General features: G+C 38.5%; 1 protein-coding gene across 1 annotated transcript; it reads right to left on the bottom strand.

The window, feature by feature from the left end:
* Positions 1-9,917: 9,917 nt before the first annotated feature.
* On the bottom strand, positions 9,918-18,587 carry tank (TRAF family member-associated NFKB activator). The gene is made up of 7 exons (XM_030786638.1): positions 18,489-18,587; positions 18,059-18,170; positions 17,661-17,773; positions 16,136-16,197; positions 15,922-16,040; positions 13,605-14,014; positions 9,918-10,082 (listed from the first exon to the last, which is right to left on the bottom strand). Exons 1-7 carry the CDS (start codon positions 18,585-18,587, stop codon positions 9,918-9,920), a joined length of 1,080 nt encoding a protein of 359 aa, XP_030642498.1.
* Between the last annotated feature and the right edge of the window lie 2,554 nt (positions 18,588-21,141).

Below are 21,141 nucleotides of genomic sequence, written 5' to 3'. Positions count from 1 at the left end.
GGAGAAAAGCGGAGGCTAACAGAAAGCAAGAACACTACATATGCTGTACCATTCTCACAGAGACTCTCGTCTCAAAACTGAGAAATGCTATCTTCTCTCTCTCTCTCTCACTATCTGAAGGGTCCCCATAAACAACAGGTTTACAATCACCATCATTATCCGAAGACCGTTCAGAGACAAGAAGCTGCTGTTGGATTCTTTGGGAAAAGTATTCAGTTCATGCTGTGTGTGAGGTGTTTTTTTTTTGTTTTGTTTTAAAGGGACAATAGTTTCTGGTCATACCATGTTGGTAGGGCCTTGAGGAGAGCGTTACAAACTGGGCACTAATCAACCCGTCCACCCACTAATGCGACTGAGGCGTCAGTCATGGATGTGGCAATGCCAGATCGACTTTCAATTTTACCCCAGCCAGATGGTTTCTTAACACTGAATAAATAAAGGAATAAGAGTGGAAACCTCTATAGCACCCAGATCATGAACACGCTCCTCATAAAGGACATCAAGATGGTCATTTGAATGAGGGAGAAAAAAAATAAAGCTATGATCTGATAACCCTGGGGGTAAACAGAGTTTGCATTGTGTGTGTGTGTGTGTGTGTGTGTGTGTGTGTGTGTGTATGTGTGCGTGCGTGCGTGCGCCTGTGAGAGAGAGAGAGACAGAGAGAGGGAGAAAAGTGTTGACTTTCCTGAACTAACACTTCTGTTCTTAAGGTCTTCGCCAAGGCCACTGATGACAACTTCACAATGTTTAAGGGCTGGCCTGATGACAGTTAAGTGTAGGCCTGATTGATCCTAACCGTACAGAGATAGCACCTCTAAGTGTTATATATCTAGAGCACTGCCACAAATTTGTTAACATCATTAGATAGATTGCCTCACCTTTCCCTCAGTGTGAACCAGTAGCCTATCAATTATTTTTTTTACTGTCCTTTGATTATAATATTCCATTAAAATACCTGCTAATGAATTGCGAAACAAAGTGTTATAGTGCAATCGTGGGTTTCACCATCACTATTTCTTACAGCGTTCACAGTAGTATGCATGCACCTTATTCAATTACATCCTGGTTATTCCAGCCCTAAGCAAGCGGTAGAAGTGTGGCCATCCAAATAACACATAGACAAAAGGTGTTTCTGATTTTTTACTACTTGCCTCAATCATTACGACCTGGTAGCGGTACAGCTCCTACCTGTAAATAGACTCAAGAGGAAAACAACAACCCCCCAAAAAAAAGTCCATTGTGGGTTCCACCAGGGGTTTGAGGATTCACACCCATTCAAGGTGTTGTTTAGTTGTCTGATAAACATGTGAGAGAGTAATGGGCAAAAACGGAGTGAGTGTCTCTATCACAGAGAGAGAGAGAGAGAGAGAGAGAGAGAGAGATAGACAGACAGAATGAGATCTTGATCCGAATTTTCTTGAATAATTAACATTGTGATCAAGAGGATTTCAATCTGTTACTCTTCATTTGTTATTTAGGAGCAACAAAGGGAGAGAGAGAAAGACTTTGTACGCCCGAGTGTATCTTGGAAACGGGAGCTCTGGTTCTAATTGAGGCTGCAAACGGCCATATGGACATGTGTGAAAATAGAATGCCCAAGAAATGCACGAGGATATGAAGACTAAGAAAAAAAGGGGAGGAAAAAAAAGAAATAAAAAAAAAAGCCACCTCAGATACCATGAGCAGAGTAGCGAGGAGCCAAAAATTTCCTCAACTGGGAACAAAATAACCATGACAGTTTACTAAATAATTTTCCTTGTTTTTCATCTTTTATTTTCAGTAACCACTCGTACACAATATCATAAGATATGTTGAGAGCTTCAAGATGGAGGAATTTCAAGGATTTTTATCCGTTTGAAGGCCTGAACGTTAAAACGGCTAGAGAATAATGGGGAAAAAAATAAAAATAATAATAATAAAAAAAGAAAAACACACACACCAGAGTGCATGTGAGGCCCTACTCCTCGTTGCCGGCTCTCTGATGTTCAGAGGCTGCCTGCTAGCGAAGGTGTTAATTGGCAAATTCAGTACAAGTCAAGAGCATGTTCCCTGTCGTCCTCACGCAGCAAGGCTAGGTCATTAAACCGAGAATGGATTCTCTCATGCTGCCTTAACCCTTACAGCGCCCGATCCCTCTCTCTTTTATTCTTTCCTTCTCCTCCCTTCAACAAGCTGAGAATAAGCTACTTTTGTGTGTCTGAGAGCACCACAAAAGAGCGAAAAAAATGTCTAACTCTGTGTCCAAAAATACAAGCAAAACAATCATCTCAAGAGGACGATAGTGTAACAGATCACGGTTAACTGTTGTTTTTTTGCGGACCAATCCAGATGCATCCTTTGCCGCGAAGTGTCAGATGACACTTCATCAAATAATGTTTAATTTCCTTTTTTATGTTTATGAGGGTTTTTTTCTTTGTTTTCTTTTCACTTTTGTGGAATTTTTCTGACTCTAAGGCGCGTGAACAACGTCGTTGTACACGGCGGAAACTATCTCGTGTACCCAGTTTCCTCGTGTTAGAGGCCGACGAGACGGATCAAAGCCACGATCAGTGTAAAGCAGAGAGTACCAGGATCCGAGCCCAGGCTAAGTGTCTGACTACCATCCTGCAGTTGGTTCCACTGAAACAGGAGCTTCCTCTGGGGTTCTGGGTGCGATCGCACCACTGCCTCTGTCATCACTCGCTGTGACTGCCAAATCTGTTCTCCAGAAATCAGGGGCTCACAAAAAAAAAAAAAAAAAAAAAAAAACACAGCACAGAAACAAACACAATATACAAAGCAAAAACTGTTCTGAGACCAACCAAAGGCGGCCATCGCTTCAACACGTTTCGCTTGACATGACTTAATCCTACTGCTACAGAGTGAGGAGGGAGGGCTGCCCGGCGGAAAGACGGCGAAAAAAAAACCTGTGAGCTCACTCTTGTTGTCTGCTGCCCTTACGTTTGGCTTAAAGAGCAAAACGTAGAAGCAAATCACTAACGTCTAAATATGTTTCGGTCAAAAGTTGTTGATCGCCTATAGGACTTTGATAGCGAGAGATCGTTATCGTGTCAAAGCGGTCTTGACTCGCAGCCAAGTGACCTTCAAATACCTGCGTTACATCTTATGTTGATTTGGGCTTTTTTATGAAAAAATGACAGACATGCAATAACCCAGTTATGGAAATTGTACTGTTGGATTACACATAAAGCATTTTCATGGGAATATTTTTCGTCATAGCGGACAAAAAAAGAGCGAGATTTTGGATCAATACACAAGCCATGTATTCACTCCTTGCAATTAGTGTAAAGACAAATAGAATGGTTCACTGTTCATCGTAACAAAATGTTATAACATTATAACAAGCATTTTCCCTATTTATTACAACGTTTATTACGTTTACATATGATTACAAAGTACTTCCAGCTTTTTTGTTCTGTCTGTTAAAATGTAATTTTGCAATTGTTTTCTGTTGTGGCCAAAAAGCATGCCAACCCTGCCTGTACACAAACACACTATTCTCTCATACAGTCAGGTATCTGTACATGATGCTAAAACATGAATATAACAAGGCCCTTGTATAGATAATATATCTCTACCTCCCAAACATTATTGATGACAACGATAAGGTTGCGTGTAACATCCTGCTAATTAACAGTACAAAGTAATTACCACCCCACCCCTGTCCCTATACACACCATGCTGTACATGCATACTGTGACAGCTATGTCTTCTACATTGCATGGCACTGTGCAAAACAGCATCGATTCCAACCGTTCTGTAGGCTCCTTCAGGAAATGGATTTCATATTTCACATCAGATAATCATTTTCCACGAAAGAATGTGGGAGGAGTTCAAAAACATCTTTACTTTAGAATGCTGTTATGTAAATCACTCATACACATATTTCATTTCACACATCCAATGTCTGGGAAAATGACAGTTTTTAATTGAACTACAGGCACGGATGTGTAATTCGGTGAGTTTACATGTGCTGGTGAATGATGATGAATATTATTATTAATATATATACATACACACACACACACACACACACACACACACACACACACACACATATATATATATATATATATATATATATATATATATATATATATATATATATATATATAAATATGTATGTGTATATATATATGTGTGTGTGTATATGTGTGTGTGATGGTAATAATACTTCATAATATAAATTTATGTGTGCGTATCCATTGATTTTTTGGCTTTAAAACTATCGAGGCTCCCAAACCAGAAATATTTGGAAGTCATAGAAGGAATCTAATGGAACCGTTGTGGAGCATTTAATATGTTATATGTTATACAAAATAAACAATGCCATTGAACATTAGTGGGTGATTGTGGGGTTAAACAAGTCATCAATCATAAACTGTCATAGACTATAAGCAACATAATCAGCGCAGTAGGCCCTAACAGTTAGGCGTCACCTGGCCTCACCAAGTTGTCCTCTGAAAAATGTGTGTGTGTGTGTGTGTGTGTGTACTTTGCATGCACTTGTGTTGTGCATGAATTCCTGTTTACTGTTCTTAAAGACAATGAGTGTTTTTAAGATGACCTGATTTTGATTTCAGATACATTTGAAGAATCATGTAGAGGATATTATGTTATGACTTTCACAGCCACCTTTGGTCAATCAGTGTGAATATTTCTGACAATCTTTTTTTTGCCCATGCTTGTAATGTAAGGAATGAAAGTTAAAATCAAAACTACATCACAAAAACACATCAACCGATGCTGTTTCACGTGACCGATTCCCATATTTGAAACAAAGTTAATATGTCATCCTGCTGTAACATAGATGAAGAGATCTCTGCCCTATGATCACGAACCATGAAGCTTGGTTAACGTTCCACTTTGGCCAATCGTGATCGTGTTTGAACTGTGTCATTACAGTGTTTCACATTAGTTCTTACTGCAGACAACGTGTTGTTCTGTGTCAAAGGCCAGGAGTGGGTCAAGCTTAACTGCGGAGTGTAAATAGTTGGGAGTATTGTGTTTGTGCGGTGTATTTGCGCTGCTTAGAGAGTGTGAAACATGAGAAATTATTTTTCACTAAATACTATTACTCAGATAAGTAAATCGTGAGATTTTTGAGAAAATGGTGTGAGTTGCAGGTACATAAAATATATCTGAAATGATTATGACTTTCATTAACAAAAAATAAATAAATAAAAACACATTGAGGATGTCATGTTAATTTAATTACACTTGTGATTTGTGGCCTTGTTAAAAATTTTTCTAAAACATTTTGACCTCATTCTAATCACTTGTAATCTCACAATTCAAAAACTGGTGCGATTTCATATAAAACAAAGAACCATGCCAGATATATATTTTATTACACCCTCTGAAGACAGAAAGTGGTATTAATTGAGATCAAATTAAGTACAAATGAAACAGATGTTTCAAATTTTGTGAAAATTATGTCATTATGTGGGCTCTACTTTCTGCATTTCTCACAGTTGACTGTAAATACATCTTAATTTCATTCTTTACAGGAAAATATATCATTTAAGCGTCACATTAACCAGATTTAGATGTTTTAAACTCAAGCGCATTATTAAAAAAAAAAAACAAAAAAAAAAAAACAACAACCTCTCGGGCAACTGTGTATGTGCATTGAGTCATCCACATTCACTATTTTGATCAAATTTCAAATCCTGATGGAAATTACAGCACAAAACAATCAGCAGAAACTAAAAGCGGTATATAAATTTAGACGGACTGTGAGAGATAATACAAGCAGCATAACTTCAGCCCAGCCTGGAGAAACCTTTTGGCTCATTCATGCGTTGGAGGAACTTGTGCCAGCACAAATATGTCAGGGTTTTTTTTTCTCTCTCTTTCTTTCTTTCTTTTTTTTTTTTTTTTCTTTTCTGCCAGTGTTGGAAATGAGTGCTCTCCCCTGAAGCTGGAGATGTACTATTTTTCCCCTGAACTCTCGGCAGCTCAGAGCGGCGGAGCTGCGGAGCTCCTGATTAGCATTCAGTAATGATGGTGAGCCGGGTTCCATTGTTCTAACACCTCCCCTCTCCTCCGCACCAATCTGTCACCGTTAAGCAGGCGAGCTGAGTCTCAAATGCTGCACTCCACAAATGAGAAGGATAATTAGTTGCCCCTCACGAATGCTGCACTCTTCTCACCCCTGATTGCTTTCACCTTCCTGCTCCTGGCAATTTTGACACCTCGTAATCAGCCTGCTGGTTCTTCCTTTCAATCCATATCCCTCCTCTTCCTCTTGCGTTTCATTATATATATATATATATATATATATATATATATATATATATATATACACTTTCTCAGTAGTCTGCCCCAAATGTATGTTGTAAGCTAGCAGTCCCCCCCCTCCCCCCAAAATAAATATATAAAATCGACCAACAAAATAGCCTCTTCTTCTTCTTGTTCTTCTTCTACTGAATCACGACAGCATATTGCTGACATATGATCCAAAGAGAAGTCTGTACAGACAGTACCTCCTCTCACTCTTGACATTAATTCATCAAAAAAAAAAAAAAAAACAACAACTGAGTAAACATAAAAGGAGGGAGAGAGAGAGAGAGAGAGAGAAAAAAAAAAACACATGGACCCTGTAACTGTCAGTACAGCTTCCCTCTTCCAAATAACGAGCATTGACAACATAATTATGTGCAAGCATCTGTCCACCATTCCAGGGAGAACAGTGTACAGTCGGCACCGAGTCTTCGCAGATTTAGAGAAACGGGGAATCATTAGGGAGGCTGGAGATCTCCTATCTGCTACATTCTCCGAATAAATTCTCTCTTCTGCGCGTAGAGGAAGAGAGTCTCTAGCACTCTGCCGATCCAAGTTCCATTTTGAATTATGCCGAACACATTGTAGGTTATTGAAATGTAATATTCAGCTTTGTAAAAACACTACATAACAGTCACATGGCGTGTTGGGGGGGGGGGGGGGGGGGGGGGCAATGTGTTGTGTTGTTCTAAAATGCAGTGAGAGAATTCTATCTAATCCACAAACATCAACAATTTGTCTGGAGAGGTCAAATTTACAGACTTACAGACAAAATATCTCTTTTTTTCATCAAATCTCAATTCATATAATAAATGACCTGTGCAAAAATATATCCTAAACCACATGCCTTGTAGTATAACAAACCCTACATATTTGGACTTAATGGTTCCAGAATTTATAGTACCTTCTACTGAACAATCAATATAACTCACTACATTTCATTTTGATGGAGGGTCTAGTAATCATAACTAGCAATAGCATTGAGTATGTATGTGTAAATGCCAGTATATGCCCCAGTAGTTGACACTATTAGTGTGTGTGTGTGTGTGTGTGTATGTGTGTGTGTGTGTGTGTGTGTGTTCATTTGCAATTTACAGACCACACATATTGGACTCAGTCATTGACATGTGCAGGTAAACCGAAGCTTAGGATGCAAGGCCCTCACAAAATCGTCGACAAGGCTACTGATGGATATGGACCCTGGGTATGAACTTGTCCGACGTTAATTCTTTGAAATACCTGCAAATACCTGCATTTTAACTGATCGGCAACAAAACTGAGTTACTCCTCGTATAATTAAAACAAATATTTGTTACTTTATTGTAATAGTCAGCTTCAACATATTATCATTATGACCTAAGAAGTCATAATTACAACATATGATCAGTAACAAACAGCAATAAATAATCCACATTAAACATGATGCGGTGTAAGACATCCATTGTATAATATCAGACTCATCAAAGACACATCAAATATCTACTTAAGAGAACCAAGCGCTCTGATTGGAATCAATAATAATAATAATAATAATTAAAAAAAAATCCAGTTTGCAGTCTTCACACTAGCTCATCTACGTGGCACAGGTGTTTCTGGCTCCTGATCCACAGGCCTGCGGGGTCTTCTCTACATAGGGACATGTTTCGCTACACGTATTTTCCCTTTTTCCTTAGCACATCATCACGCAACTTAGCAAAAATGATTACATTTTGTTTGTGAAGCTGCTAATTATGCACTCCCACAGTCCAATACGGCAAGAAGGTGACAGACTAAAACACACCATTAAAAAATAAATGGAGACTCAGTCAAGCATTATCAGACTTATCAATACACAGTTTGATAGCTGAGGAAACATGTGGAAGAAAAAAATAAACAGAAACGAAAAAAAAAAAAGGAAACAGCCATATCAGACGCTTAGAACTAAACCTTCGATTGAAATGAGCAGCAAATCTATCTGTGTGTCTATCTGTCTATCTATCTATCTACCTATCTATCTGTCTGTCTGTCTGTCTGTCTGTCTGTCTGCCTGTCTGTCTGCCTGTCTGTCTGTTGGTCTTTCTATCTTTCTTTGCTGTTAGGGGTGTTCTAAAAGCAAAGAATTCTAGAATTCTAGAATTCTAACTAGCTGTATTATTAAACAAACAAACAAAAAAAATTGGTCTGCGAGAGAGACAGACCAAACAGAAGTGAGGCCTTAAAAAATTTGCCTTAAAAATGACAAGATAATTGTGAATGTAATTGCAGAGAAAGACTGGGTCTGCTACACTGTACAGTAACAAAGTTTTAATTAACCTGCAATACCTGTGCAAAAACTGTTCTCCAAGACCATATGGTGCTGTAACTTCAAAATAATTATCCACAAGTTCTTTCATGTTGTGCAAAGCATCCATTATGCAGCTGGTTCAAATTAAAATCAAGACATTCAATTAAGCCAATTACGAGCCATTACTTTAACGACTTTTTATGATAATTCCAGTGACCAGTGAGACTAATACTCATGGCTGACCTGTAGCGTTAGCTGATGCTGACAGCCATAATATCTACCCTGTTTCTAATTAAATATGGTTTAATTTGAATTCAATATTTAATGATCAACTACATCACACAGGGCCTATGAACAGTGCAATATATCCGGGGGGAAAAAATAAAAAAAATAAAATATTAATTGCACAGAGATCATTGAATGGGCATACAATTGTGAATATGCTTTTTTTCCAAAGGATTAGGAAATGCATTGTTTGTAAGAGTCAGATCAACTGAACGTAAAAGGTTAAGATTTTAGTCAGACATTTCATAATCATAACGAACAATTACTGTCGACCTCATAAAATATGAAATGAACAATCCAAGCACATTTACAATTCACATTGATCAAAAACAATTCACACTGCCTCCATGTAAAACCATGAGTAGACTAAAGCACTACTCTTTCAGACTGAGATGCAAGCACAATTTACCAATATGAATAAATACTATGACGCTCTCTCTCTCTCTCTGTAATGAGAGATATTATGTTGTATGAATCAAAAGTATTATACAGAGTCCATGTACTTGCAGAACAGTGATGAGCAGTAAAAACAGTCTCTGTAAAGACCAAATTATATCATTTTACATGTATGAATATCATTCAGTAACTGAGTCCAACAGAATGTTCAATCTGTACAAGCTCTTTGTTTTTTTGCTTTTTTTTTTTTGGTCAGGGCTTTTTTTAACAAATGAAAATACCATCAGTTATTGATTAAATCAAAGCATTTCTTTATTACAGATTGAAAAGGTAATGAATCCAGTAGCATTTAAAACAGTTTGCTCCAGACAACACATACAATAAAAATGTACCATTAAAAGTTTGGTGAATTAAATAAGACTGTCAGGGGAGTGGGGGGGGGGGGGGGGGGGTGAGGGCTGAGAGGTGAGGGGGTGTCGGGGGCGGGGGGGGGGCGGGGGGGTTGGGGGCTGGGGGTTCTTTTTTTTTTTTTCAGTCTTCTGATAAATGGCAAAACGCCGGTTTGACCAGACTCACGGGCCGAAAATGCTCCTACTCGTTTCCGCGGTGGAAAAACAAAAGACGCAAAATTCCCCGCGTCTCCGTCCGTCAGCCGCCGGTGGGCCCGGCCAGCGCGCGTCCGCTAGTGTCAATCGCTGGCTTTGTTCTGGAAGTGTGAATTGAGGTGACTGTACATGTCTTCGTGAGGAACGACAGCCGTGCAGAACGCGCAGTTATTGGAGCTTTGGTTTTGCTGGGATTCCGCGCCCGCTATCGACTCAGGCAAGTCACACAGCTCTGGGCTCCAGAGAGTCTGGATGGACGGAGAACACACAGCGTTACACTTTAGACGTTACGTGTTACAGGTTACATAACAAAAAAAGTCTTTAACGATACTCACCACGTTGTTTACAGTTTCAATGAATGTTTTTACGCAGAGAAAAAAAATGATGCATATCTGCTACGGTTCTACGTGTGATGAAATCTCTGATAGCTCTAATCATTCCACGGAAAATCATCCTAGAAAAAGGCCTGAAATTGCCTTAAACAGCCATAATGTTACATCACATTTGTAAACATCTTATTATCAAGGTGTTAATTCCTGCAATCGCTTACACATATAGCAATGGGGTATTGTACAATGGAGTTGTAAACAACACATTTTTTGCCCTGTTCCAAATGCAGTAATGTTTGTGTTGTGTGCAATGGTTGTGTTTGTGTTAAGTGAATGCATATGTTGAATGTTTACTTGGTATACGACATAAAAATGTTCAGTATTTCTTGCGTTAACATGTTTATGAAGGACACAGTGTCACAGGTCAAAGTGAGGCAACACACAGAACTGTACTAAACCCTAACTAAGTACACGATAGCACACAAACATTACAAATGATTACAACAGATTATAGTGCAAAAAAGAAGTAACTGAAAACTTAAACAAGAAATCTGAAATATACAACCACTAATTATGTACCTGAAATGTCTCGTGTTTGCAGTAAAGCTTCTTCATACTTTAAGAGCAACTGTAACACAAGATGCACAGAACATCTCGACAGATACACCAACGTGGATAAATAACAGCTAACGGAAAACTGGTAACTGTAGCATCCCCTCCAGTGATGATTCTATGCAAATTATTCTTCCATGCAATCATAACCTTCCCAGACAGAGAGAAAAAAAAGCAAAAGGCTTGACTACTATTCCCCCCCACGAGTGAAAAGCTTGTTATCACAGTTTGATGGCACAATTCCAGCCACGTGAACAGAGCCTGACCTTCTGATTCAACATGACCTATCAGATATGTGATACTTAACTCTAAAAAAAAAAAAAAAAACACACGTGTGCGAGTTTGCAATGGTAAACGTGGCAACCCTGATGTAAGCACGAAAAACCCTCGAAATAAGCAATCAATCAAAACGATGTTATGAAATTATGACACCCTTCAGTATTGTGGGATATGACAAGCGCATGCCACTTAATGAAACACTGTTTACATACTCCCTCATTTCCAAAAGAAATCATACGACAGGACTCGTTCACCAAATATTACTGTGCTATCTTCTTATTTAGCCGTTTGGTGTTTTTCGGTCCAAGTAAAGGGATATCAATGAAGACACTCCGTTACAAGTGGCCTAGAAGCCTTGACTGAGGCTTTCAAATAGAAAAATACTTGGTGCGGATCCCATTTCCTTTTACAAAATGTGAAATAACAAAGAGGCAAATGAAATTTCTTCCTTTCGTTCTTCCTTTCTTTTTTTTTCTTTTTAAATCTTACTTTGCTCCTTTGGTTACACAGGGACATGAGTGTGGGTCAAAAGCAAAATAAATAAGTAACTGTCTTCGAACTGTCCAAGATTTAGCCTATTCTAGGTTTAGATCAGGTGTAAATCAGATTTCCTGAGGAAGGATGACAGCTACTGCAGGACTAAATGAATTAAACCTCTAAGGAGGCAGGTTTGTTGTGTGTGCCCCGTTTGTCGGCGGAGCCAAACGGGTTACTTTTCAGAACATTCTGTCAGTTTTCAATGGCACGTGTAGCTTGACAACATTTAATTTGATGATGGTTCATTCTCGCTTAAATTTGTGGTGCATGTTTTCTGTTTCCATTGATTTGGTTTGTATTTCCTCCTCCAATATTACAAATCATGACCTTTTTCTACAGTCTATTTCAATTTGTATAACTACCTTCAAGCCTTGTCCATACACATAATAAGTATAAGAGGTTTTTTTTAACTTCAGAAACTCCACAATTCAAGAAGTTATCTCATCCAGATTTAGACTGTGATTCAGAAATATACCAGCTCTGCCTTGTATGCCGTCCACCTCTGCTGGCTTAATTTAGTCCCTATCTGGGAAACTGACCCTGTTATCTCTTATTCTATATATTGATCAATCATCCACAGTCAGATACTAAGAGATGTCCTGATTGGATGAGAACATAAAAAATAAGCCTTTCGGTTCACGTCATTCCTGGGCTGCAATATGTGCGAATGACTTTATATTACAGAGGCAGATCGAGTCAGCTTCAGATCGGTGCTTTAAAAAATACAAACAAAATAAAAAACACTTATGTTTCTCAAAGTGCTCCTTGAGGCCCTAAACCAATCAAAATTCACTAACATTACTTTTGTTTCACAAATGATCTATCCATTAGAAAGGCATAACGCGGCAATAGTAACGGTAACACATTAACAGTGTCAGAACATTTAGATTTAAACAAATCATTTCAATGATAATTGCCCTGAACAGCCTTTTAATTTTTTTTTCTTTCCTTTTTTTTTTTTTTGCAGATATGCAGTTCACGGTTCGGATTTACCAGGGAGAAAAAAAAAAAAGAACAATACAAAAAAAAAAAAAAGTGTAACCACTGCATGCCAAAGGATCGCAGCACAAAATGTGTGTTTCACAGTTCCCAGTAATCCTGGCACATTCTAATTGAGATCGTACATGAATTGGTACAATCTCAAACCCAGTGCAGTCACGGGGATAAGCAAAATAAGGGATCCGTTTCCTGTTAAGCGGGATCCATCTGGACAGGTAAAATAATACACGGGGTACTTTCACAGCTCCGCCTCTTCCGTTGTCTGAAGTGATGCTCAGTCTAAATGTTACATTTAAGCTAGCGTAAAAGTACAGCAGAATTGTTTTCCGTGAATCCAAAACAAACCAGGAAGCGTCCTGGACATTTTGTTATGGCAACTCTTTGATGTATCTAACCGCTGAGAATATGAGGATCTGTGTGGTTTTTTTTGGGTTTTTTTTTCTCAAAATCTGATTTATTTTCATTGTTGCTGCGCACAAATGATCCTAGCCAGAAAAACGAACAGTTACATACTAAGATATGTCTTGTTTCTGCTCTGTTCACTTTGGAGAGATGGTACTTGATTCACCCAAACCCAAAACAACAGACACTTCAGATACCTCAAAAGTCAGTCATATGTCCAGTGATTTGATTCTACAATGCTTGGTTAAAAATAGTTTTCAAGTGATGATTTAGAACAAGCGGGAAATAAGAAGTCAGCCATAGTTCTTCAACAAACTAACCGTAACGTCCAAGTAACGGAGTTCTCCTCCATAATCTACTCAACAAAGTGCAATCATTTTGATTAGCCTAATCTGTGAATACTAAAATACTACATCGCAAAGAGGAAAAAAAAGAAAAAAGCTCACCTTGACTATGTTCACCTTTAAGTTTCTAGGTGAAAATTTTGTAGGATGTCATTGGGGCGACGCTTACTGAAATAAGACTTTGTCACTTGTTCATACATTTGACACAGTCTGGGGTCTGTGGACTCTATTTAACCAGCTACAGCAGTGGCATTAAAACGACCCTCACCTGCTCTGGTCCACGCACGTTCTCGTGCACGACTGAGGCGGAGGACATGGGTAAGGGTGGAGGGGACACAGGAAATGGAAAGGCCATAGGGGACAGCTCCAAAGAGGGTTCCTCCATCACCGTGGATATTCCTCCACCCAGGACCTTCCTGGGCAATGCCAGGTCGATTTGTTTCTCCGGAGCGCTGTGTAGGAATTCGTATTCGCTGTCTGCAGGCGGAGGAAACTTCACGCTCAGTTTACTCAGAGAGTTTTCCAAGTCCCCGTCTTCCTGGCTGGCTCCGCGTGATGCCAGCGAGCTTGGGGTCAGCGTGTTGTCTCCCTCTGACCTGGAAGAGGGGGAGGGAAAGGGTCCTTCAGCCAGCTCAGCGGTCTCTTCAGTGCATTGGATGGGCATGGATATCGCCGGCTCTGTTTGGGAAAACACACACACACACACACACACACACAGACACAGTGTATTTTTCTTTAATGACAGATGAGTTTGTGTGTTAGGGAAGGAAAAAAAGGACCGCCATGTACTATGCAACACTGAATATTAACAAGACCCTCTGATGTTTTTAACTCCAAACTGTAAGTGTTGTGTTCTCTACATGCCACTATAATGCAGCTGCTCTAGATCCAACACTGCAGGCTAGTGAAAGGACACTCACAATAACTCAAACCAGCAAAACAGCAGAGCATCATATAAACACAGTTACAACACATGCAACCACTACAACCAGTAACAAACCATCATATAAACACAGTTCCAACACACACACAACCACTACAACCAGTAACACACCATCATATAAAAACTGTTACATCACACACAACCACTAACACCAGTAACAAACCATTATATAAACACAGTTACAACACACACAACCACTACAACCAGTAACACACCATCATATAAACACAGTTACAAGACATACAACCACTAAAACCAGTAACACACCATCATAAAAACACTGATACAACACATACAACCGCTAACACCAGTAACACGGCATCATAAAAATACAGTTAAGAAACACACACAACCACTACAACCAGTAACATACCATCATATTTACACTGTTACAACACATGCAACCACTAAAACCAGTAACAAACCATCATATAAACACTGCTGCAACACACACAACAACTACAACCAGTAACACACCATCTTAAAAAAGCAGTTACTGCACACACAACCACTAACACCAGTAACAAACCATCATATAAACACAGTCACAAGACATACAACCACTAAAACCAGTAACACACCATCATAAAAACACTCATACAACACACACAACCACTAAATCCAGTAACACACCATCATATTAACACTAGTAGAACACACAAAACCAGTTACAGACTGTCATATTAACACTGATATAACACACACAGCCACTAATGACACACCATCATATTAACACAGATACAACACACACAGCCACTAATACCAGTAACACACCATCATATTAACAAGAATAAAACACACACAACCACTAACACCTGTAACACACCATCATATCAACATCACACTTCTCTTGTGTCTCTGAAAATGTTATTTACATAACAGAATCTTTAATTACACATTAACATATTTTGGAGATGGCGTTTTAAAATTAAAGTTAAAACCAAAATACTCCACACATTATCGAAATGATCGTTCTCAGTAAAGCACGCTTGTAAACAGAGCCAAAAGAAAAGCTAAACAGAGAAAGAAAAAAACTTTTGGATTATTGTGAAGCTTTTTATTATTACCATCATTATTTCAGGCTTATCAACAACCACAGCCTTCTGTTGTTTTGTGCTGTGTGTATTTTCTCTCACCCCGCGTTTACTGCTCGAAACTACAGTGACCATCACATGTTCCCGGTGCTTTGGGAACTGCATAGCAGTGGTGTCGCTATTTCGTCACATTTTCACGGTCAAAAATATTACTTTGGCATATTGTTTTTCCTACCATTCTATAAAGAACCTCTAATTGCATAACAGCACAGCACCACAAAACAGCATTTATCGAAGTGATAATTGAACATGATCATCTGTTCGTTCTATTTTAAAACGGGAGAGAGTTCAGGGGGTCACTAGAGTAGTAAAGCGCATCTTTGTTACAGGTGCTGCCGCGTTTAATTGTGTTCAGAAACAAAGCTAATGCTTAAACACGTAATTACTAATATCTTGTTGTGACATTTACAAAGTAACCGTAACTCCACAGTTTCTCTCCTTAGTAATTAAATTAGAGGGGGGGAACGTACTTAGGTTAGACTAGAGCACGACACTGAACATCCTTATCTAAAATCCTAAATTAGAAAATTAGCCAATAGCACTGTTACCATTTCCAGCATTGTTTTCTTTGTATAGTCTTTTCAGGTGATCTTTTTGACGTCGGGCTAGAATCTGGATCACTTCGAACTGTCCTTGCATATCTTTAAATGCCTGAAGAACGTCTTCGCTGAGAAACAGAAAAAAAGACAAAAAAAGATGAAAATTAGAGTGCAGCTTCTCTCTCATCATGAAGGTTTGAAATACAAACTGTCAAATACGTACTTCTTAATACTGCTTGCTCCAGGTAACGCCAGAGGAGATATCGCTGCACAATCCAGTGTTTCCTTCATTTAAACAAAAGCAACACAAAGAATAGGCCTATATTCAAGAGAAACTCTGACAGACATTCACAGAATAATGCACAAAATAGAGCATTAGAAACACTAGGCTCTGCTTAAAAAAATAATAAATAAATAAACGCTTATACAATTAAACATACCCCAGACAACGAACTGGGAAATACAGAAACAAATCTGTAAATGGGATGAACTTCGTAATATATTAATATTAATTCAATATTACTGGACTGTTCAGAGTATTATTGATATTATGCAGTCATTGGCACATGGCATCTGTTCTGATTACAGTGAAGAAACACTATAAATTGTACACACCCGACCGAAATATGTTATGAAACAAAACAGATATTTATGCATACGCAGAGATAAGCATACATCACAAACGCAGTATGAACTAATGTAAAGAAAAACAATATTTAATTTTTCTCTTTTTTCTAAATATGCAGATTTAGTGGAATGACTGTATAGAGCAGAAATGTAAATGTAGAGTGCCATTGTCCATTTCGGTGTTTCTTAGTACGGTTAGACGAATATATGGCAAGTGTGTGATTCTTTAGCGCCATCTGTTGGCGAAAACATTTACATAAGTGAGGGGGGGAAAACAATAGCAAATTATCGCAATGAATTCAATTAGAGAAACATTCTCACAATGGACAGACAGCGGTGAAAAATGATATCAAACTGTGAAGAGAAGGAACTACTTTTTCACACATTCTTCACAATTTAACCCTCAAGTGAACCGTGAAGAGCTGGCAAAGCTGTTCGGATTGGGCTGAAAGGTTTAGCTATCTGCTGCAGAGTAATATAGCAGTAATAGCACCATGACGGAGACTTCCAGATCACAATCAGCATAGCCTTTTAAGAAAAGCTGTGACTTGGTGAAATACCATTCAGTATTCATTTGTATTCGGTTGTATAATACCCAGTATTTGTTTGTTTGAGCATGTGAGTTGCATGGTAATTTACTGGTGAAAGGAAGTGCTTTAGACCTCAAAACTCAAACTTCAAACCTTAGAACAAATCCTAAAAGCTCAGCAGAGCTGTTAAAAAAAACCCCCGAAGGCATTCTGAAATGCGAGAGGACATGGCTACAACTATTTATCTATTTTAGCAAATATTTTCCTTTATATATTTATCACCCAAAAATAATATTAAGAAAGCTCATTGCTTCTTTTTTTTAATTTCTTTCCCAAGCCCTGTGTGTGTTAATTCAGACATCAACTAAGCAGCCACACTGTTTTGACAGTGTACTGTTTGCTGGTACACAGAACTTAATAGAAACCACAGAACAAAAACATTTTAGAAATCTATTCAGGAGGCTTGGCCACCATCTTGACAATTAAAAGTTGCTATTCAGAACTGCTTTTTTAAAACAACAATCAAATGAAGTTAAAATAGTTTAAATGAAAAACTCTCCTGCTGTCGACAGCACAGTTAAGAAAACTTACCAGGAAGTGATTTGTCCTGTGGGAACTGGAGAGGTTGTCAGGACGATGATTGCTAGGAGACATGGTTTCCATTTCCTGTTTTCTGTGTACTGTCTCACAACATTTTGCCTCTCCTGGAAAAGAGATGCAAAATACAAACACCATCAATATGCAGCAAAATATAAAATGATATTTTTCAGAAACATATGTGTAAAACATGTCAAAAAAAAAAAATATATATATATATATATACATGACCACAGAGAAAAATGGACAGTATTTGTGAAACTAATTTTGATATGTGGGGACACTACACCAAGTCAGTCACATTAAAATGATAGTATTAAAAGCGTGAAGTTCTAGTTTACAGACACTGAGACACAGAGAAAACCGTATCTCCTCATCCGTATCTCACTAACCTGAAGCGTGCGTGTTGGCTGACCTCAACTGCTCTTTAAGATCCAAAATCTGCTGTTCTTGACTCTGTATCGTCCTCATAAGCTGCTGAGTGTGGCGTCTAAAATGTTCAGTCTGAACAGAAATACAATTTATGTTACAGCGTCAGACAAAAATACATGTCACTTTACTGACAACGGTTCATGGAGTTCCAATGCTTACAAATGGGTCCAAATGTGGAAAAATAGCTACTACAACTATTTGTGAGAATACAGCAATAAATCGTTTGAACAATTGTGTTCCACCCGGATTATATGAGATTACAGCAAAATTCTGAGTTAGAGTCTCAGTGTATGTCTAATTGGTTGGATGTGCCACCAATACCTGTTTGCAAAAAGTAATTATCACACAGGAAAAAGACAGTACTGTAACGTAGAGAGGAGAGATCAGTACCGCTTCCTTTAGTTCTTTCTGGGCAGTTTCCTTCTCAATGGAGGCTTTGCGATAGGCTTCAAAAGCTTTATTGAGCTGGTCACTATTGCTTCTGTCCATACCGTGGCTTTCAGTACCATCCCTGATAGAGCGGTCATCAGCCCTGCGTCCAGAGAGAACCGTTAAGCTACTGTAAAACAACCACAACCATATCACCACTTTCACTGTCACAGCAGGGCTAAAGCTCCAACAGAAGACCCAAAGTTCTTCAACAAAATCAACCTCAGCCAGGACATTCTGCACGTAGCAAAAAGTTTGTAAGCGAGCACTGCAGTGCACTGTTCTGCAGATACCATCAAAATGAAGCATAAGAAAGAATGAATTAGAACATTCCTAAAAGGAAAACCGGTGAAGATTGACATTTTCCATCATAGTTTGTTTATCTACAGTGAATATATGACCAAATGACATAGATACATTGACATTTGTTCATTTTATTTAAAGTCTGCTTCAAACATCAAGAGTATCTGCTAACGTACTAAGCGTGGTCTGCCTCTTACTTGTCACAGTGCTTGGCTAGAGTACAAAAAATTGTTTTGTGTACGGTTGTCCACTGCATTGTTCTATGGTCAGCATTTCTGCAAAAAAAACCTTTCAGTTCTGAGACCTACAACAGCTACACAGTCGCCCAAAAGCACCTCTATGGTCTACCATTAAATGCAAACTAAGTGGGAGAATTCCATGTCATTTACGTTTTCCTCAAAGCATTAACCCTGTTGACACCAATTACAAGAAAGACAGTTTTCCAATGTTTGTTTGTTTTTTTGGCCTAATACTCAGAACTTTCTGTAAACCACAGAAATATTCTTCTTGGGGGAATAAAAGTACTATTCAGATCTAAAACTAAGGTCTGTTTGCATTTTAGAAAGAGAGATTAGTTCAGCATCTTTCTGTATAGATCTTTCTACACCTATGTTTATATGCAAAATGTATGTCTAAATCAGCTATCAGTAAAACACACAACCCACAAAGCAGAGAACGTCTTGGTCTACAGACAGCAACTCTCATCAGCAGAGAACAGCTAACCATACATGTTAATTATAGTTTCTCCTACAAAAAGGTCTATAGTGATGTTTTTAACGAGATGTTTAACTTGTGTTTTTTTTTCTTAATCAGACTTGAGTAACTCTATACCAATCAAAATCAGAACAGGCATTTAAATGACATTCAATTGCAGGTACTCTAAAGCTGTTTTGTACATTTTTATCATGAGGTTAATCTACTGCAAGCATGAACAAAAGTCCAATTTCCCTTGTGACAGTTCTCTAAATTACAAAGGGAACTAGGAAACAACTGCTAAGAAATACTGGTTCGATGTAATTTGTTTTACAGTGTTACCAGTGAATTATATAACAGGGAAAGTGGATAAGATCGATACTTTCTTCACTGTACTAAATGGGTAACAAGATATCAATAGTTGTTAATTATGTATGGATAATTCTTCAGTTAACATGTATTGCACAATTTACGGGCAAAAATTAGCCCATACTACCACGTACAACAGAAAGCAGAATATGGGAAGTCCATAACACACTTTTGGGATGAATTAACATTTGAATAAGGTGCTTTAAAACAGTCAGTTAAATGGTACTGTCGTTTGCTAATGAATAAAAATATATGTATTCGGGCAACACCGGGCTATGGCTCTGTTACGAATGAGCTAGGCATAGGGTAAATGTGGATTTGACCTATTGGTAATAACGTGTTAACAAAACAAACCAACTATCAAGTCTGGCGAACTGACTTGCTCTCTATCAGTCAGTTACAATCGTTCCTTACCTTCGTACGAAAATAACCAAAGTTCCACATCTATACGTTGTTTTGATACCGCGGCGTGTTCTTGCTCTTCGACGACAACTTTATTTTCACGTTTGAGGGGAGGAAATGGTGTATTTCGCACAAATGTACATTTTACATGCATTACAAAAAGCTGGGAAGTTCCCATCGGGGAATCCCCCCGCGCCTTGGACTTCCGCCTTGCTCAAGTTTAACCAATCAGCTTCAACGTAGCTAGTTCATGCTGGATGTCTGTGCAAGTTATAGGTCTAACGCACAGCCTACTTGTCTGGGTAGTTAGGTCTGCAGCAAATGTCAGTTCGGTTTATGGCAATAATTGAGTGAATAAATGGGTGCACAGAGATGACTGCATCTAGCATACAAATGAATCTATAGATGCTGTCGATTTTTATTGCTGACTCTTATCAATGTCATTATAACTATAAAGGTAATTAGCTGCTGGTCATGAGGTCGAGTTTTAATACACCCAAATCATCAATTTAAAATGTGAATCTGTTGTGCACCCACTGCACCTCTGAATGGTGTGGATGATTCTTCTCAAATGTCATGCTGTAACGGGGTGATTTTGGATGGTGTGAAAAACACTATGCGCAGTACGCAGCGTTTAGTGTATTTACAGGCCAGATAGCATAGCTCTTTTTCTCTCAGAACTCTTTCGTGGTGTTCTGACGCTTCATCTGTCTTCTAGAACATTAAAGAATTTCAAAGAAAACCGCAGTGAGAAATAATGACGACGGTTTAACATGTAGGTATGTGTATGGGTGTCTGTGTGTTTGAGAAAGAGAAAGAGAAAGAGAGGTGGGGGAGGGATTCGACT

The sequence above is a fragment of the Chanos chanos genome, chromosome 10 (genome assembly GCF_902362185.1).
Source record: "Chanos chanos chromosome 10, fChaCha1.1, whole genome shotgun sequence".
In the NCBI taxonomy this organism is placed as follows: Eukaryota; Metazoa; Chordata; class Actinopteri; order Gonorynchiformes; family Chanidae; genus Chanos; species Chanos chanos.
Note: the sequence above shows the minus strand (reverse complement) of the source record. Positions and strands in the feature narration are given on the sequence as shown.